This window comes from Schistocerca americana, chromosome 9, assembly GCF_021461395.2.
Source record: "Schistocerca americana isolate TAMUIC-IGC-003095 chromosome 9, iqSchAmer2.1, whole genome shotgun sequence".
NCBI lineage: Eukaryota > Metazoa > Arthropoda > Insecta > Orthoptera > Acrididae > Schistocerca > Schistocerca americana.
In genome coordinates this window covers 81,667,641-81,683,586 of record NC_060127.1, presented here as the reverse complement: position 1 = coordinate 81,683,586, position 15,946 = coordinate 81,667,641, and the positions used below count along the sequence as shown (strand labels likewise).

The following is a 15,946-nucleotide window of genomic DNA, read 5'->3' as shown; positions in this document are numbered from 1 at the left end:
GGTTGAATCATTTTCATTGGTTGAATTACATTCCATTTATTTCTGCATTTTTAAGCACACATTAATTATCACAAATTAAAAGTGAATATAACAGTACCTCATAAACTTGTCACAAACCCAATGAAAGAGATAAGGTGCAAACTCATAGTGTCACAGTGTCTTGGCACATTCAGTTTTAATGCCACCATGCACCTGTGTTTTATTACAGAATGTGGTTCATCATATGGTTTCAGATCTGAAACTTCACTCTTTCTTATCATCTCCAATATACCATCTCCAATATTCAATAGACTTTATTTGTTCAATAACATAATTAACTTTCACCACCATGAACATGGCTGTCACATTTATTAGATGTAACAGCAGTTGCAGTAAGTATAGAAATTGAGACCCTCACAATCCGTTGTCAGCTCTAAAACTTGTAGATAACTATTTGAGTATCACATGTCCAATAAGTTAAATATATCAGTTACATTATGACAACACAGTACATTTACCTTTTCTATTTTCGTTCATTATGTCATATTGCATCACTTTCTGTGTGCAAAAGTGTTTGTTGCACCTAGGTGTGTAATTAGGAGAATGTGTGGTGTCCATATTAGAAACTCGTGTTGACAGCTCTCCAAACAGTGGGGCATATTGACAGCTGCCCTGCAGTACATTTATTTCCTTCTGGAATTTATTGTCAACAGTCAGTCACAATCTGGAAACGTTGCAACATATATAAATATAATTCTAGAAACGTGGAAGGTATAGCGAATAGATCTGGTCTCCAAATTTCATCTGAAAAGACAAAATTAATGACAAATATAAAAAATGCACTGAAACGTGAAGAAATACAAATAGGTAAAACAGAATGAGTTAGCAAATTTAAATACCTTGGAGAAACTACTCAGCAGAATGGCCTAGAAAAATTTGCAATAGATGTAAGAGTAAATAAAATGGCAGGAGCATATGGTTTTTCCAAAAATTATCAACAACAAGTAATGTGTAAAATGGTGTAAACATTGGTGAGACGAGAATGTTTATGAACATGTTAATGTTTAAAAGTGAATTATAAGCTGGGGACAAAGTAAAGGTACTTGAAAGACAGAAGAAATGAACCGAAAGAAGTATCAACAAACAACTGGAAATAACAGAATGAAACTTTTTAAAGAATAAAATACTAAATTTAGAGTACTTTCAATGCAGAAGAAATAAGAAATCTCTAATATGGACAGAAGAAAGGAAAATGAAGCCTGGGGAGAAGATCAAGGAACATGGGAAAAATTGGAAAAAGCAGAGGAACTGCAGTGGTCGTAGTAGGTCAAGAAACAGGAAGGAGAAATGACTTACACTGTCCATCACTCAGCATAAGTGAGGCACAGAATGGAGGGATATTTTTAGTGGTAATAGATACTTCACATTACTGGGTAAGTGATCAATACTTAATACACAATAAAATTATTTCAGTTTTTGTTTGAAGTTAATGTCTTCCTGACAGCTACTCCTGCTCGGTAGGATATGGTCTGGTCACATCAATGGGACCACCACCTATGTTCAACATAGGCGTATGTAACAACTGATGGACTGCAGGTGACAGCACTAACAGGGGGAGAGTGTATAAAGCTAGTTGAGAGGGATATGGAGAACAGAGCGGTCACTGCCGTAGTGTGGAATCGGAGATATTTATCTGACATCCAAAACGGTATGATCATTGGATTTCGGGTCAAGTGTGGAAGCTGTTTCTCAAGCAGTTAAGTTTGTAAACCGTTTACATGTTGCTGTGGTTAAAGTGTACCATGCACAGTAGAATGGTGCAATCCAAAACCATCACTGAGGCAACTGTGGTACACAATAGGCTGTAGATGACAGGGGTGAATGACCAGTTGAGAATCTGTGGGACCACCTTGACGTGGCTGTTCACACCCTGGATCTTGAACTGAGAAACCTAGTGCAGCTGGACATGGCACTGGAGTCAACATGGCTCCACATCCCTGTCAGTAGCTTCCAGAACATCACTGACTCTCTTCTCGCAGATCCATGCTGCAGTGATTATTTAGGCTTTTAACAGGTGGTCACAGTCACGTTAATGTGACTGGACCATGTGGGAAGTGAGACACTAAAAGTGATAGCTGAGTGCTGCTATTTGCACAGCAAAATAACTGGTGCCGCAGAAGTAAAGAAGGTATAAAATGCAGACTTTGATTAGCAAGTAAAGCTGTTGTAAAAAAAGAAAAGAAAGAAATGAGAGAGACCCACTAGCATTAAATATACACTGAAGTGCCAAAGAAACTGGTATAAGCATACATATTCAAATACAGAGATATGTAAACAGGCAGAATACGGTGCTGTGGTGTACAATGCTTATATAAGACAACAAGTGTCTGGTGCAGTTGTTAGGTTGGTTACTGCTGCTACAATGGCAGGTTATCAAGATTTAAGTTAGTCCGAACGGGCTGGCCGAGCGGTTCTAGGCGCTACAGTCTGGAACCGTTCTAAGTTCTAGGGGACTGATGGCCTCAGAAGTTAAGTCCCATAGTGCTCAAAGCCATTTGAACCATTTTAGTCTGAACGTGGTGTTATAGTCAGTGCACAAGTGATGAGAGACAGCATCTCTGAGGTAGCGATGAAGCGGGTTTTTTCCCATGCGAACATTTTGTGAGTGTACCGTGAATATCAGGAATCTGCACCCAGAAAAAGATCCTGTGACAATGGGAGCATTTGTGGTGAGTTAAAATTTTGTTCCACCCTTGACTGAGAATATAGGTGTCTGCTTTTCTGTGGGTGTCTGGGTGGTGACCTATAAAGTTTGGTTATAGGAGGGAGGTACCAGCAAAAGTGACACTGTGAGGGCAGTACCTGAGTCCTTTCCAGATAGCTTAGTCGTAAGAGCACTACCTGTGAAATGCGATGAAATGTGAGACTTCAGCTTAGAGACACACTTTGGTTCACAGTTTTAACATGCGGGGAAGTTTCAAGATGTTAAAGACACCACTGTGATGTGAGTGAGTGACTGTGGGAACCTCAAAGTTATTTCAATTTTTTTGGTAGCATTAGTGTTTGTTTCCTAGGAGCTCCTACATGTATGCACTTATTATCCTTATTACAGGTTCACGTTAATTCCAAACCCCCTTATTCCTTTTCCTGCCTCATCTTCATGGCGATCGAGGACTCTCCGGGCCACGCGCTACCGGTGAAGGAGATCTATGCTTGGATACTGGATCACTTCCCGTACTTCAAGAATGCACCCACTGGATGGAAGAATAGTGTGCGGCACAATCTCTCTCTCAACAAGTGCTTCCGGAAGGTCGAGAAGGCCCCAGTGAGTAACATAATTTATTTGTTCCTGGTTCAGCACTGATGTTTTACATTTACAGTATCTCTTTTGAGAGCTAGAAGACAGGTATTTTAAATAATGTAACTGTATGCTACAGAATGTTCTATTGAAGTAATTACACAAATATGTGTAATATTTAATGACAAATGAAACAAGGTCACATCTCATCTAAGAAATAAGCAAACGCTGGATGAGTGATGAACCGAATGTTGTTGTTCTTTATAACATGACAACCAGTTTCACAGTTTATAGCTGCATTTTCAACTTAAAATGAAGGTAAGGTTCTTCAAATTTACGGTTTCTTTTGGTTAGTCTGTTTCTCTATATCTGATCCCTCCAACATGTCTTTATCGGCTATTAATGCTCTATTGTTATGTTTAAGGTTTCCTATTGTGGTTGTTACCTGATCTACTTTTCTGCCTGCATGCCGCTATATGCTACTGCTACACAAGTCTATTCCACATGCTTTCCCAGTGTTGAGTTTATGTTATTATTTTCCTATCAGTTCTGTTGGTTTTCACTTGCTATTTGGGATGGTTGACTGCATCATTCTGCCAGTTGTATTACCCGCCTACCGTTCTTTCAATGAAATTTTTATTTTGATTTGACGAAGAATGATAGGCTGTCCATTGCATCCCAGTCTGGATTTTATAGGAATTGATTGAGAGTACTGTTATTGTTATTTACTACATTATTTTGTAACTTTGGGTAAAGATAATACTGCTTGCTATATTTTTCCCATTTTTTTTCTACTCAGATGTGTACGTGAAGACTCAGCTATGAGCTGTGAAACTGGTCGTCACAGACAGCTGTGGTTGTCCAGAGATAGTGTTCCTCTTTTTTTTTTTAAATTGTAGAATTGACATTCCTTGTCACATTTTAATTTGTTTAAACAGATAATTGGTTTTTGCATCACACCCATTTCCAGATTGTGCTTCGGAAACTTGGCTGAGGTTGAATTCTACAGTGTACTTAAATATAGGTGTTATTGTTCTCCTTTGAAGCTCAAAGTGACGTGATTTTGTGTTACTGTTTTTTCTTTGTCAAGGAGTTTCAGGCACATGAGAGTTGTATGCTTTTAATCACTTGGCCTCTATGAAGGGGTAAATATAACTTAAAAACCTGCCATTCTTTATGCCTCAAGTCTTCAGCCATTACTATTCACTGTAGATAATCAGCAAAAAGGCCATATTTTTAAACCAGAGTCTAAGGAACACCCGACACATTTGTTCATACCCTGCAAGTCACCTTACCAGTGTGAGGTAGAAGGTATAGCGTGTACTGGTTTCACTTCACATCCATTTCTCATGTTCAGTTTATGAACTGTGCACAGGAAGATTAACTGTTGGTGAGCCTCTATATCGACTTGAACTTAGATTTTTATAGTCGTGATAATATTGTGAGATGCAGATAGGAGGAAGTAGCGTCTTTTGACTCTTCTTAGAATATACATTCTCAGTGTTGAACAAAAAAACCTCTCCATGATACACAGTGCCTTTCTCAGATAAGCTATGTTATTTGTGTATGAATTACTTTCGCATAGCATTCTTCTAATAAAGCTGACAGACAGCTGCCTTCCTTAAATTAGCTTTGAGCTGTGATTTCGCCTTAAATCAATACACACAAGTACCTCCAGGTCCTAGAAATGTCACACTTCAGACTGTTCCCTATTATATAGACCTTCTGGTGACAAACAGACCCGAACTATTTGAAAAAGTTAACGCAGAACAGGGAATCAGCGATCATAAAGCGGTTACGGCATCGATGATTTCAGCCGTAAATAGGAATATTAAAAAGGGTAGGAAGATTTTTCTGTTTAGAAAAAGTGACAAAAAGCAGATTTCAGAGTACCTGTTGGCTCAACACAAAAGTTTTGTCTCAAGTACAGATAGTGTTGAGGATCAGTGGACAAAGTTCAAAACCGTCGTACATAATGCGTTAGATAAGTATGTGCCAAGCAAGATCGTAAGAGATGGAAAAGAGCCACCGTGGTACAACAACCGAGTTAGAAAACTGCTGCGGAAGCAAAGGGAACTTCACAGCAAACATAAACATAGCCAAATCCTTGCAGACAAACAAAAATTACGCGAAGCGAAATGTATTGTGAGGAGGGCTATGCGAGAGGCGTTCAATGAATTCGAAAGTAAAGTTCTATGTACTGACTTGGCAGAAAATCCTAAGAAATTTTGGTCTTATGTCAAAGCGGTAGGTGGATCAAAACAAAATGTCCAGACACTCTGTGACCAAAATGGTACTGAAACAGAGGATGACAGACTAAAGGCCGAAATACTAAATGTCTTTTTCCAAAGTTGTTTCACAGAGGAAGATTGCACTGTAGTTCCTTCTCTAGATTGTCGCACAGATGACAAAATGGTGGATATCGAAATAGACGACAGAGGGATAGAGAAACAATTAAAATCGCTCAAAAGAGGAAAGGCCTCTGGACCTGATGGGATACCAGTTCAATTTTACACAGAGTACGCGAAGGAACTTGCCCCCCTTCTTGCAGCGGTGTACCGTAGGTCTCTAGAAGAGCGTAGCGTTCCAAAGGATTGGAAAAGGGGACAGGTCATCCACCTTTTCAAGAAGGGACGTCGAGCAGATGTGCAGAACTATAGACCTATATCTCTAACGTCGATCAGTTGTAGAATTTTGGAACACGTAGTGTGTTCGAGTATAATGACTTTTCTGGAGACTAGAAATCTACTCTGTAGGAATCAGCATGGGTTTCGAAAAAGACGATCGTGTGAAACCCAGCTCGCGCTATTCGTCCACGAGACTCAGAGCACCATAGACACGGGTTCACAGGTAGATGCCGTGTTTCTTGACTTCTGCAAGGCGTTCGATACAGTTCCCCACAGTTGTTTAATGAACAAAGTAAGAGCATATGGACTATCAGACCAATTGTGTGATTGGATTGAGGAGTTCCTAGATAACAGGACGCAGCATGTCATTCTCAATGGAGAGAAGTCTTCCGAAGTAAGAGTGATTTCAGGTGTGCCGCAGGGGAGTGTCATAGGACCGTTGCTATTCACAATATACATAAATGACCTTGTGGATGACATCGGAAGTTCACGCGGATGATGCTGTGGTGTATCGAGAGGTTGTAACAATGGAAAATTGTACTGAAATGCAGGAGGATCTGTAGCGAATTGACGCATAGTGCAGGGAATGGCAATTGAATCTCAATGTAGACAAGTGTAATGTGCTGCAAATACACAGAAAGATAGATCCTTTATCATTTAGCTACAAAATAGCAGGTCAGCAACTGGAAGCAGTTAATACCATAAATTATCTGGGAGTACGCATTAGGAGTGATTTAAAATGGAATGATCATATAATGTTGATCGTCGGTAAAGCAGATGCCAGACTGAGATTCATTGGAAGAATCCTAAGGAAATGCAATCCGAAAACAAAGGAAGTAGGTTACAGTACGCTTTTTCGCCCACTGCTTGAATACTGCTCAGCAGTGTGGGATCCGTACCAGATAGGGTTGATAGAAGATATAGAGAAGATCCAACGGAGAGCAGCGCGCTTCATTACAGGATCATTTAGTAATCGCGAAAGCGTTACGGAGATGATAGATAAACTCCAGTGGAAGACTCTCCAGGAGAGACGCTCAGTAGCTCGGTACAGGCTTTTGTCAAAGTTTCGAGAACATACCTTCACCGAAGAGTCAAGCAGTATATTGCTCCCTCCTACGTATATCTCGCGAAGAGACCATGAGGATGAAATCAGAGAGATTAGAGCCCACACAGAGGCATACTGACAATCCTTCTTTCCACGGACAATACGAGACTGGAATAGAAGGGAGAACCGATAGAGGTACTCAAGGTACCCTCCGCCACACACCGTCAGGTGGCTTGCGGAGTATGGATGTAGATGTAGATGTAGATGTAGATGTAGATGTAGATAATCACCAATGGTGCAAACAGTAATGACTCTTGCTGTCCGTTCACATTCAGTATGTTACCTGTGTCTGCATTAACGATCAACTGTCAGTTGCTGCACCAAGTGACAATACTCTGTGGGTCTTGCAGCATTAAACTTTATTTTCCTGGAATTATAATTTCAGTAAATAATAACCCCTGTGAGGACCATCATTTAGTCTTCTCATGTCAATCTGGTTTATTTTATGTATTTTATGAACATAATAATAAAGTGACATACCCTGTAAGTATATTTGAAATTATTTCAGCATGTGATGTCCATTCAAGTGTTATTGTGGCTGTTATAACTCGTCAAAATGTATGTAATTTAGAAAATATTGATCATATAATGAGAAATCAGGATTGTTACCTGGCCCAGTGATGATCAGATTTTCATCACCCCTCCCCCCCCCCCCCCCCCCCCCCCCCCAAAAAAAAAAGAAAAAAAACAAAAAAAAAAAAGTATTCTGGAGAAATAGCAGAATGATTCTTAAAATGTGACAGCTGTAATTTTCAGACAGTACACAGGAGGAGCCAGAGCGCTGCCTTAGACACAGGCTACAGTACCTTGTCTGTGAAAATGGAAAAGTCATCCAGAAAGCAAGTTCTCTCAGGAGTTCTGCAGGAGTTAGTTCTTGTCCCACTGTTACTCTCCTTGTATATCAGTGACATCAGTTCTATCCTCCTGTAAATATTGTTTCTGTGTTAATGACTTCTGGCTCAACTGCAGTCTCAGATGTAAAGATATCAATACCATCATTGTCCAGACAAATGGTGATATGTCTTTGGTATTAAACCTGGGACAAATCCAGATGCAAAGAAAACTGAAATAATTTCAGTATTTCATTATAAAATAGGAAATTAATTTGTTCTTAATTATGTGAACATTTGCTTCCTGGGTATTCCAATACTGTATCAAAAAAAGGTGAAGAACTTGGGTGTAACTTTGTATGACAACCTCATCTGGGCAGAAAATACCACTGGCATGTGCAGAAAGACTTCTGCTTGTCTCTCTGCCTTCCAGAACTGATAAGAGTTGTCGAGGTCAGAAAATTTGGTCGTATTCCTTGTAGAGATTCCTATCATTCTAAGCTTGTCCGCTTGTGACTTGCCCATGGCAGTTATCAATTGCAGCTTTATTAATGAAGCCACCTGTTTAGGATGATTAATCATGTTCATCCATTTTAATGTGGACAATTACGAACTCATGGCAAAGGATAAGCCACCAACCTTCAATTTTATGTGGATTGTAACACAAGCTATTACCTCATAAGCTGTTGCAAGTCAGATGTAGCATGTCAGTGTTACATAATGGGTTGTATGTACATAAAGAGAGAGAGAGAGAGAGAGAGAGAGAGAGAGAGAGAGAGAGAGAGAGAGAGAGAGAGAGATCATTCTCTGGAGAAGATTCTCAGAGCAAAAGTTCTCAATTTGATGCGAATAAAAAATTCAGAGGACCTTATCTGACGGGAGAGTTCTTTCTCACAAGCTCTCCTCCTTCTTGAGAATTTTCTCAGTTTGCTTCGTCCATCGTCTCCAGCACAGAACACTTGCGTGATTGTACTTTTCATTCAGCTTGCTCAAACAATGGAACTAGTCAGTGTTAAAGTATGGAACCAGCATCAGTGTGTTCTGAAACAGTCACACTACATTTCTATTTTGGTTTTACATGCAACAACAGACAGTTGGTGAAAATGCGTTTTCTGATTGTGCTTCTGAATTTTCTGTGTATGTGGAAACTTTATTACCAAAAAGTTAGGAAAACACATTATGTGAACAAAGTCTACGCCAAACTGGAAATGTATTAGGGTTTCCTAACACAAGAAAGTTTAGGTTCAAAATGACGCATAATGGTCTACTCGTGCATCAAGTACTTCAGCAGTTGCCCATGTGGTTTCTTTACCAAAAGCAGCAATACTAGCTGTGTGATAAACTGGTTATTCATTTTACCTATCCGCCTACTTATTTTTGTTATTATTACTATTATTATTAAACTTTATAAACTTCTACAGTTTTTCTCATCAGCATTTCTTCAGGTTACATCACTTCTCTCTCTCTCTCTCTCTCTCTCTCTCTCTCTCTCTCTCTCTCTCTCTCTCTCTCTTTTTCTTTCAAGTAACATCAATTCTACCATTTTATTTAAAAAACCTCGATAAAACTTAGCTTCAACAGAACTTGCCCAGCTATGCTACAGAGCTCATTAAAAAAAAAAAAAAAAAAAAAAAAAAACTGAGCATGTTTTCCACTTGTGGAAAACTTATCTAGATTTGTGTATATGAAATTAGAGACCATTCACACTGAGTAACTTCCCTCCACCAATGTACTCAACCTGAGAACATTCTCAACCGAAGTGTATTCTCTGTCTCACTTTATTTCTGCAAATCTGAGAATGTGCTCCAAAATTCTGAGTATAAAGTACATTCTCTGTTAATCCCCCCCCCCCCCCCCCCCTTCCCCAATAACCGGGAAGCTTAGTGTCAAGAGTGTCAGCCAACGGTGCGGCATGTAGAGTTTTTATAGTTTGCGTGTGCTGTGCTCCATTCTCAGTGAATGGGCTATAGGTACAGAGTGTCCTAGTTACTGTGAAATATCGCCGCAGTGATTTTGAGGTGCAGTAATTTAGAAGGTAATGCCTTTTGCCGTGGGCCATGTAAAATTGCAAGCTGATTTCTTTATGTTCGGCATGTATTTGTTTTGTCCACACTGAAATGACTAAAAAAAGGTAAATAATCTTCCAAAACTGGTAGCATTATTGGTAAAGGACGTTATAGCAGAGCTGGATTTTTAATTCACTGTGCTGTTATCGTGTTCAGTCCGCCTCCACAGCTGAGTGGGGAACATGGCTGACTGCCATGTTAGGGACCTGGGTTCTATTTCCAGTACTGCTGGGGATTTTCCCTTTGTGGGAGGACTATTGCAGCATGCACTTAGCCCCGTGATGCCAGTGGAGGAGCTACTCGATTGAGAAGTACCGGCTCCAAGTCTGCTGACCTGACTACAGCTGGGAGAGCAGTGCATGACCCCAGGCCACTCCGTACTGCATCTCCGTGACACCGTCAGCTGAGGATGACACGTCGGTTGTCCAGGCTCGGTTAGCCTGTCTGTGACTAAAAGGGCAGTTATTTCTTGCTCTGTTTCCATTGTGTATGCCTTGCTTGTCATAAGAATTTGTTTTGTCAACTCTTTTTTTTATCCACTATTTAACAAGTGTTCAGTGAGAATTAAAATGATCTAGAACAGAAAAGTTTCCAGCTATTAATTATACTAGTTATTTATTTAGTCTTAATAAAAAAATAACTAATGGTATTGGTTTTGGTAGCCGGGGAACAGTGATATGGATTGTTTCCACCATCGGTGAGCATACTGAGATTTCTTTGACATTGTGCTTCTGGCTTTCAGCAGAATTTGGGTAAAGGTTCCCTGTGGATGGTTGACCCGATGTACCGACCGAACCTCGTGCAGGCACTTGCGAAGTCGCCCTTCCATCCGTACAGCACCATTGTCAGCAGAACTGCTTCTGTGAAGTAAGTATCCACTGAGGAACACATTACCATTTTGTGCTGTTCCTTCTGATGTATATGCTACCTTTGTGTGTTGTTTCTAATTTCTGAAGGCAAAGTTTAATGTATACTACTAAATGGCTAACCTGAGGCCCAGTTGCAGGTTGCCTGTGTAATGTCTTGCAGAGGCAACAAAAATTTGATTTTTTTAGTATTTCATACAGTATTGCTGAATTTAAATGCTGTCATAATCTATTCATTAAGAGCTTTAATTTTACTTTAAAGATTTAACACAGTATGTCAAGTACTAAAGCAGAAACTGTGTGTGTGTTTTGAGTCTGTGTAACTCGTGGCATGCAAATTACCCAGATTATATTCATCCAGTATTTGAGAATGAGAGCACTTAGTGACTTCCAAAAAAAACTTTGCGCAAAATTTGAAGCATTTATGAAACTTTTTCTTGCTGACACAAAAAAAAAGGTTGAAAGAATGGGCATGGTGGTTTACTGGTAGACTGTAAAGCTTGCCCTCCCTATTCCTTGGGCTGTGGGCACAAGATTGAGGGTGTACTCTGTGAGAGGCAGAAGCGACAGATGCCTCTCCCAGCCTCCTCCTACACCCCACCCCACCTCGCCCAGAAACAAAAAAAACTTTACAAACTGGACTCACATCCTGCTCCCACTGTAAAGGCTGAAGTACCAGTACCAGTTAAAAGAAAGTTAGAATATGTAATGAGTATTGACTAGTAGCAAGTGTGTCCTGAGTATTTTTTTGCAAACGTTCACAACTGTTCACCATTCATTCTGAAGTTATCATCATCTCTGAAGTGTAAAAAGAAAATTTGCTTGCCTCTTCCCTAAACTACAAAACAAAAAGATCACCCTCAGGGGCTCGGCATTCGTTTGCTGAGTATGGGCTTGGCAACCCCGTGGTTACTGGGCGGGGAGCTGGTAAATACCGCCAGTCCCATGTTACCGTAAGCTCTGGGCTTGCTTCAGCAACCACCGCTGTATGGTGCAACAGTGGAACGGGAATGGGGATCTTGGCATAACTAGCTAGATCACGACGGTGGTAAAAACCTGTATAAAAATAAAAAATAAAACCCTTGATATCAAGGTGTGCTGTGCACTGTTGAGTTGGAACAGTTACTAGCGGGCAACCTCTGTGGAATCTGCCACGCCTCAGTTGTATAAGCACATGGGGCTCCGAGTAGGTGGACTTTTAGATCCCTGGCTGCTCATGGGATCAAGACGGATCCTTCAAAGTCTTCTCTTTCATCTCCCAGCGGAATGGATGGGCCGTTGGTAGGTAACAATGGGTAACAACACCCAACCAAATAAGAGTCCTCCTGACTCTGTCATTTGTAACAGAACACATGCTGTTTCTCAGAATATGTTTCTAATAGTTAAAAGAAAAAAGGGCAGTTTTCAAAAACTTCTACCATTTTAAGTACAAAAAAGATTGGAGGGCATTGCTGGAACATCAAAATCTGTCAAGCGATTGCGAAACGGGACTATGTTGGTCAACACCCAATTACCAACAAGTAAAGAATGCTCAACAAGTTCAATGCCTCAGGGAGTATGCAATTGAAACTGAACTGTACACCACCTTGAACTACAGCAAAGATGTTGTGTCTTGCAGAAACCTGGTTGACATTCCCTCAGAAGAACTGAAAGCTGAATGGTTCCGGTAAGGCATTATTGATGTGCAGAACATTATAAAAAGAGTGGATGGCAGTCTAGTGAAATCGGACTCATTTATACCGATGTTCAGCAGCATGAAACTTCCAGGGCACGTTAAGGCTGGCTTCCTATGTCTTAGAATACGGCCTTATTTCTCAAACCTGATGCACTGTTTTAAGTGCCAGCACTTTGGGCACACTATTTTCATATGTAAGGGAGAAGCCACGTGTGGCAAATGTGGGAAGGGCGCCCATGAAGTAGTTGGCTGTGTAACCTCCCCCTCACTTATCGACCTTAATGACAGTGAAAAATTAAACTGCGTGTACCTAATGGAAATTTGGGAAAAGCAATTGTCACCGAAGTTAATCTGTCAGTAAAGAGGGAGGAAAGGGTTACATCTAAATGAAAGGAAAAATGCAAATGAAATTGGTGGAAATTTATTTTGAAAAAGGGTACAGTTAATGAAGAAAGTAAATGTGCGGTCGTTACATTAACAATTAACTGGCATTAATTAGATATTTGAGATTTGGGAAAATTACGGTCGCCAGTCCTATGGACAACTACTATAATAACTGAAAAAGAAAGGTTAATGCACATATAATTAGCACTAAAAGCATGGCAACTGAAAGTTGACACATTTTGTGTGAAAACTGAATGTTTGTCAGAAGTAATTAATTTCGCTACACTCTGATTTAATTTAGCAAAAGAATTAATAAAACCGGAAAATTGAAAGTTAATTTAGTGACTGAAATTAATAGTGAACTTTGCTTCTGAAGCACTACAAAACCAAATAAAATAAGGTTAGTCTTGGGCTACCTCAAAAATCTTCTCAAAAGCTACTTGAATCTATGCAATTTAGAAATAATAGATTTAACTTTGAACTTGAATTAAATGATTTTGAACAATTAACAATAGTAAAAATTTAGAACGTTCCAAGCTGAGCTGCAGTCGCAGGTAAGCTAAAATATGGTAACAAAACTTGCACTCTTAATTTGTGCTTCTGTAATCTAAATATTGTAGCCAGCTATGAATACTTTAACTGAACTTTGAAATTAAAGTAGTGAAATGGAATGATATTACTTTAATGCTGGCATTTGAATTTCAGTGACACTCGGGTTCATTTCGGAAAAGGAAGGGACCCTGCTTGGTAATGCAATTGGGACAATGAACAACAACGGTTCATGCTAAGTTGCTGTATTTTAGTGATGCAGATGGAACAGTTTGAAAAACTGAGGGCTGCCATACAGTTCTAAAACTTTACGTGCTTTCAGTCTTCCTTGTTGGTTGATTGAAGGTTTGAAGTCGTCGATCGAGGAGGTGGCGACAATCACTTATTGTCGGCTGTCGCTGTTGCAGAAGCTGGATGTTGGTGCACCTTCTTCTCCCACTTGTTTCTGTGCTGCAACTGGGCCATTGACATCTCTCTCTCTCTCTCTCTCTCTCTCTCTCTCTCTCTCTCTCTGGTCTCCAGTCCTTGCAGTCTGTGTTCAGTGGGACGTCATTGATGACCTTCAGTCGAGTGGCCACTTCCCACTCCGCATTCAGTTACTGGACGGAGCACTACCTGAAGAGAAGCCACCAAAGTGGATGGTCAGCAGGGATAACTGGATGCTGTTCAGCAAGCTGGCTGTATTTGAACATTGCAACAGTGCCCAAGAATGGGTGGACCACATCACATGCATGATCCATCATGCCACTGACTTCTCCATCTCACATCTTCCAGTCATCTTAGGAGGCAACATGTTCCTTGGTGGGCAGATGAGTGCCGCGTTCAGCAATCCTGGACAGGCACGCGACTCTTTGACATTTTAAATGCAGGCCAACAGCAGAAAACCTCGGGATCTTTTGAGTCGCCACAGCCAAGGCTCAGCGCGTCATTAGGGAGAGTAAGAAAAGGTCATGGCAAGCGTTCTTGGACTCCATAAACTGTTCCACTTCTTCCACAAAAGTGTGGGAAGCCATCCAGAGGATTTCTGGTAAACACAGTCGTTTACTAATAGTAGCAGTACTGAAATGAGGTGTCTCCAAACAACACCTGAAGACATTGGCCAGGTATTTTGCTATAACTACTGCCAATGCCAGCCAGGATCTGGAGTTGCGTCGCTACAGTGCGACTGTAGAGGGGGGAAATTTGGACTTCAGATCCAACAATTCTGAGACTTAAAAGTACCATTTCTCCATGTGGGATTGGAAATCAGCTCTATCTGAGACTTGTGATACTGCTCCTATCCACGATCAAATCCGGTGCTGCATGCTTCAGTATTTGACAATGGCATCAAAGGAAATTCTCCTCGAATGCTTTAATCTCATATGGCAGACAGGTAATGTTCCCAGCTCGTGGAGAGAGGCATTTTTGATATCTCTCCTCAGACCACAAAAGGACCAAATATATCCCAGTAGTTATTGGAGTATTGCCTTAATGAGCGTGTAGGAAAAACGTTGGAGTGAATGGTTAACTGTCATGTGGTCTGGTTGTCAGAGACCAGGCAACTCCTTAGCTGCTTTCAATGTGGATTCTGGACATTTTAGTCCACACTCGACAACCTCACCTCTGCTAGAGATGGCTATTCAGCAGGCTTTCCTATGTAAACATCACTGTATCAGCATATACTTAGATATCAGTAACAATACCAGAGAAGGAAAGTTGCTACTCACCATATAGCGGAGATGCTGAGTCGCGATAGGCACAACAAAAAGATTCACACAATTAAAGCTTTCGGCCATTAACGCCTCTGTTGGCAGTACACACACACACACACACACACGTAAACGCAACTTGCACACATAACTGCAGTCTCAGAGAGCTGAAACCACAGTAAAGCATAAGATACTACTTGGTGTCACTTTATTCTCAAACAACTGCATCAGTTGACTCCAAAATGTCGTGATTGCCACACCTGAGAGATCTGAAAGCCAGAACCCTCAAGGCACTGATCATCACAATGTACCTTAGCCGCAGGGCATGTCTGCTCCAGTTTTAAAGGGCTGTCGTGCTCTCACGGCTCTCACGGCTGGACTACATGTGCACAGTGTATGGATCAGCAAGGCCTTTTTATTTGAAGATCATTGATGCTATCCACCATGAGGTGATTCGGCTGGCCACGGTTGCCTATAGGACCAATCCCATGCCCAATCTCTGTGCTGAGGCTGGGGAACCGCCAATCACAATACGACGGCAGCTCCTCATGGTGTGTCGGGCATGTAAGTTCCTTGCAGCTCTGACTTCACCTGCATACCAAACTGTTGCTCGTCTACCTATACAATGCCTTTTCTCTTGAGCCACAATACCTTTCGGGATCCATGTGCAGTATGTGTTGGAGTCACTTGGTGTGGAGCCAGTACAACCCCAAATCCAGGGTTTTAACTGCCTGCCACCCTAGTTACTGCAGAGGCCCAGAATCATTTTAGATTTAGTCCAGTACTGGAGAGATTGCACCTTCGTTTCTGTTTTTAATTTGATATTTTCTGACATTTTATATGAGCACCACAAGTATGTAGGTGTCTTTACGGATGGGT

The 15,946-nt window shown here is 40.8% G+C and overlaps 1 protein-coding gene across 1 annotated transcript in view; it reads left to right on the top strand.

Annotated features, from left to right (window-relative positions):
• LOC124550676 (forkhead box protein N3) overlaps positions 1 to 15,946 on the top strand; it is an 89,010-nt gene that overhangs the window by 35,853 nt on the left and 37,211 nt on the right. The window contains exons 4-5 of the mRNA XM_047125400.1: positions 3,092 to 3,304; positions 10,648 to 10,772. Coding sequence (XP_046981356.1) covers positions 3,092 to 3,304; positions 10,648 to 10,772 — 338 coding nt within the window. The remainder of the gene's footprint in view (positions 1 to 3,091; positions 3,305 to 10,647; positions 10,773 to 15,946) is intronic.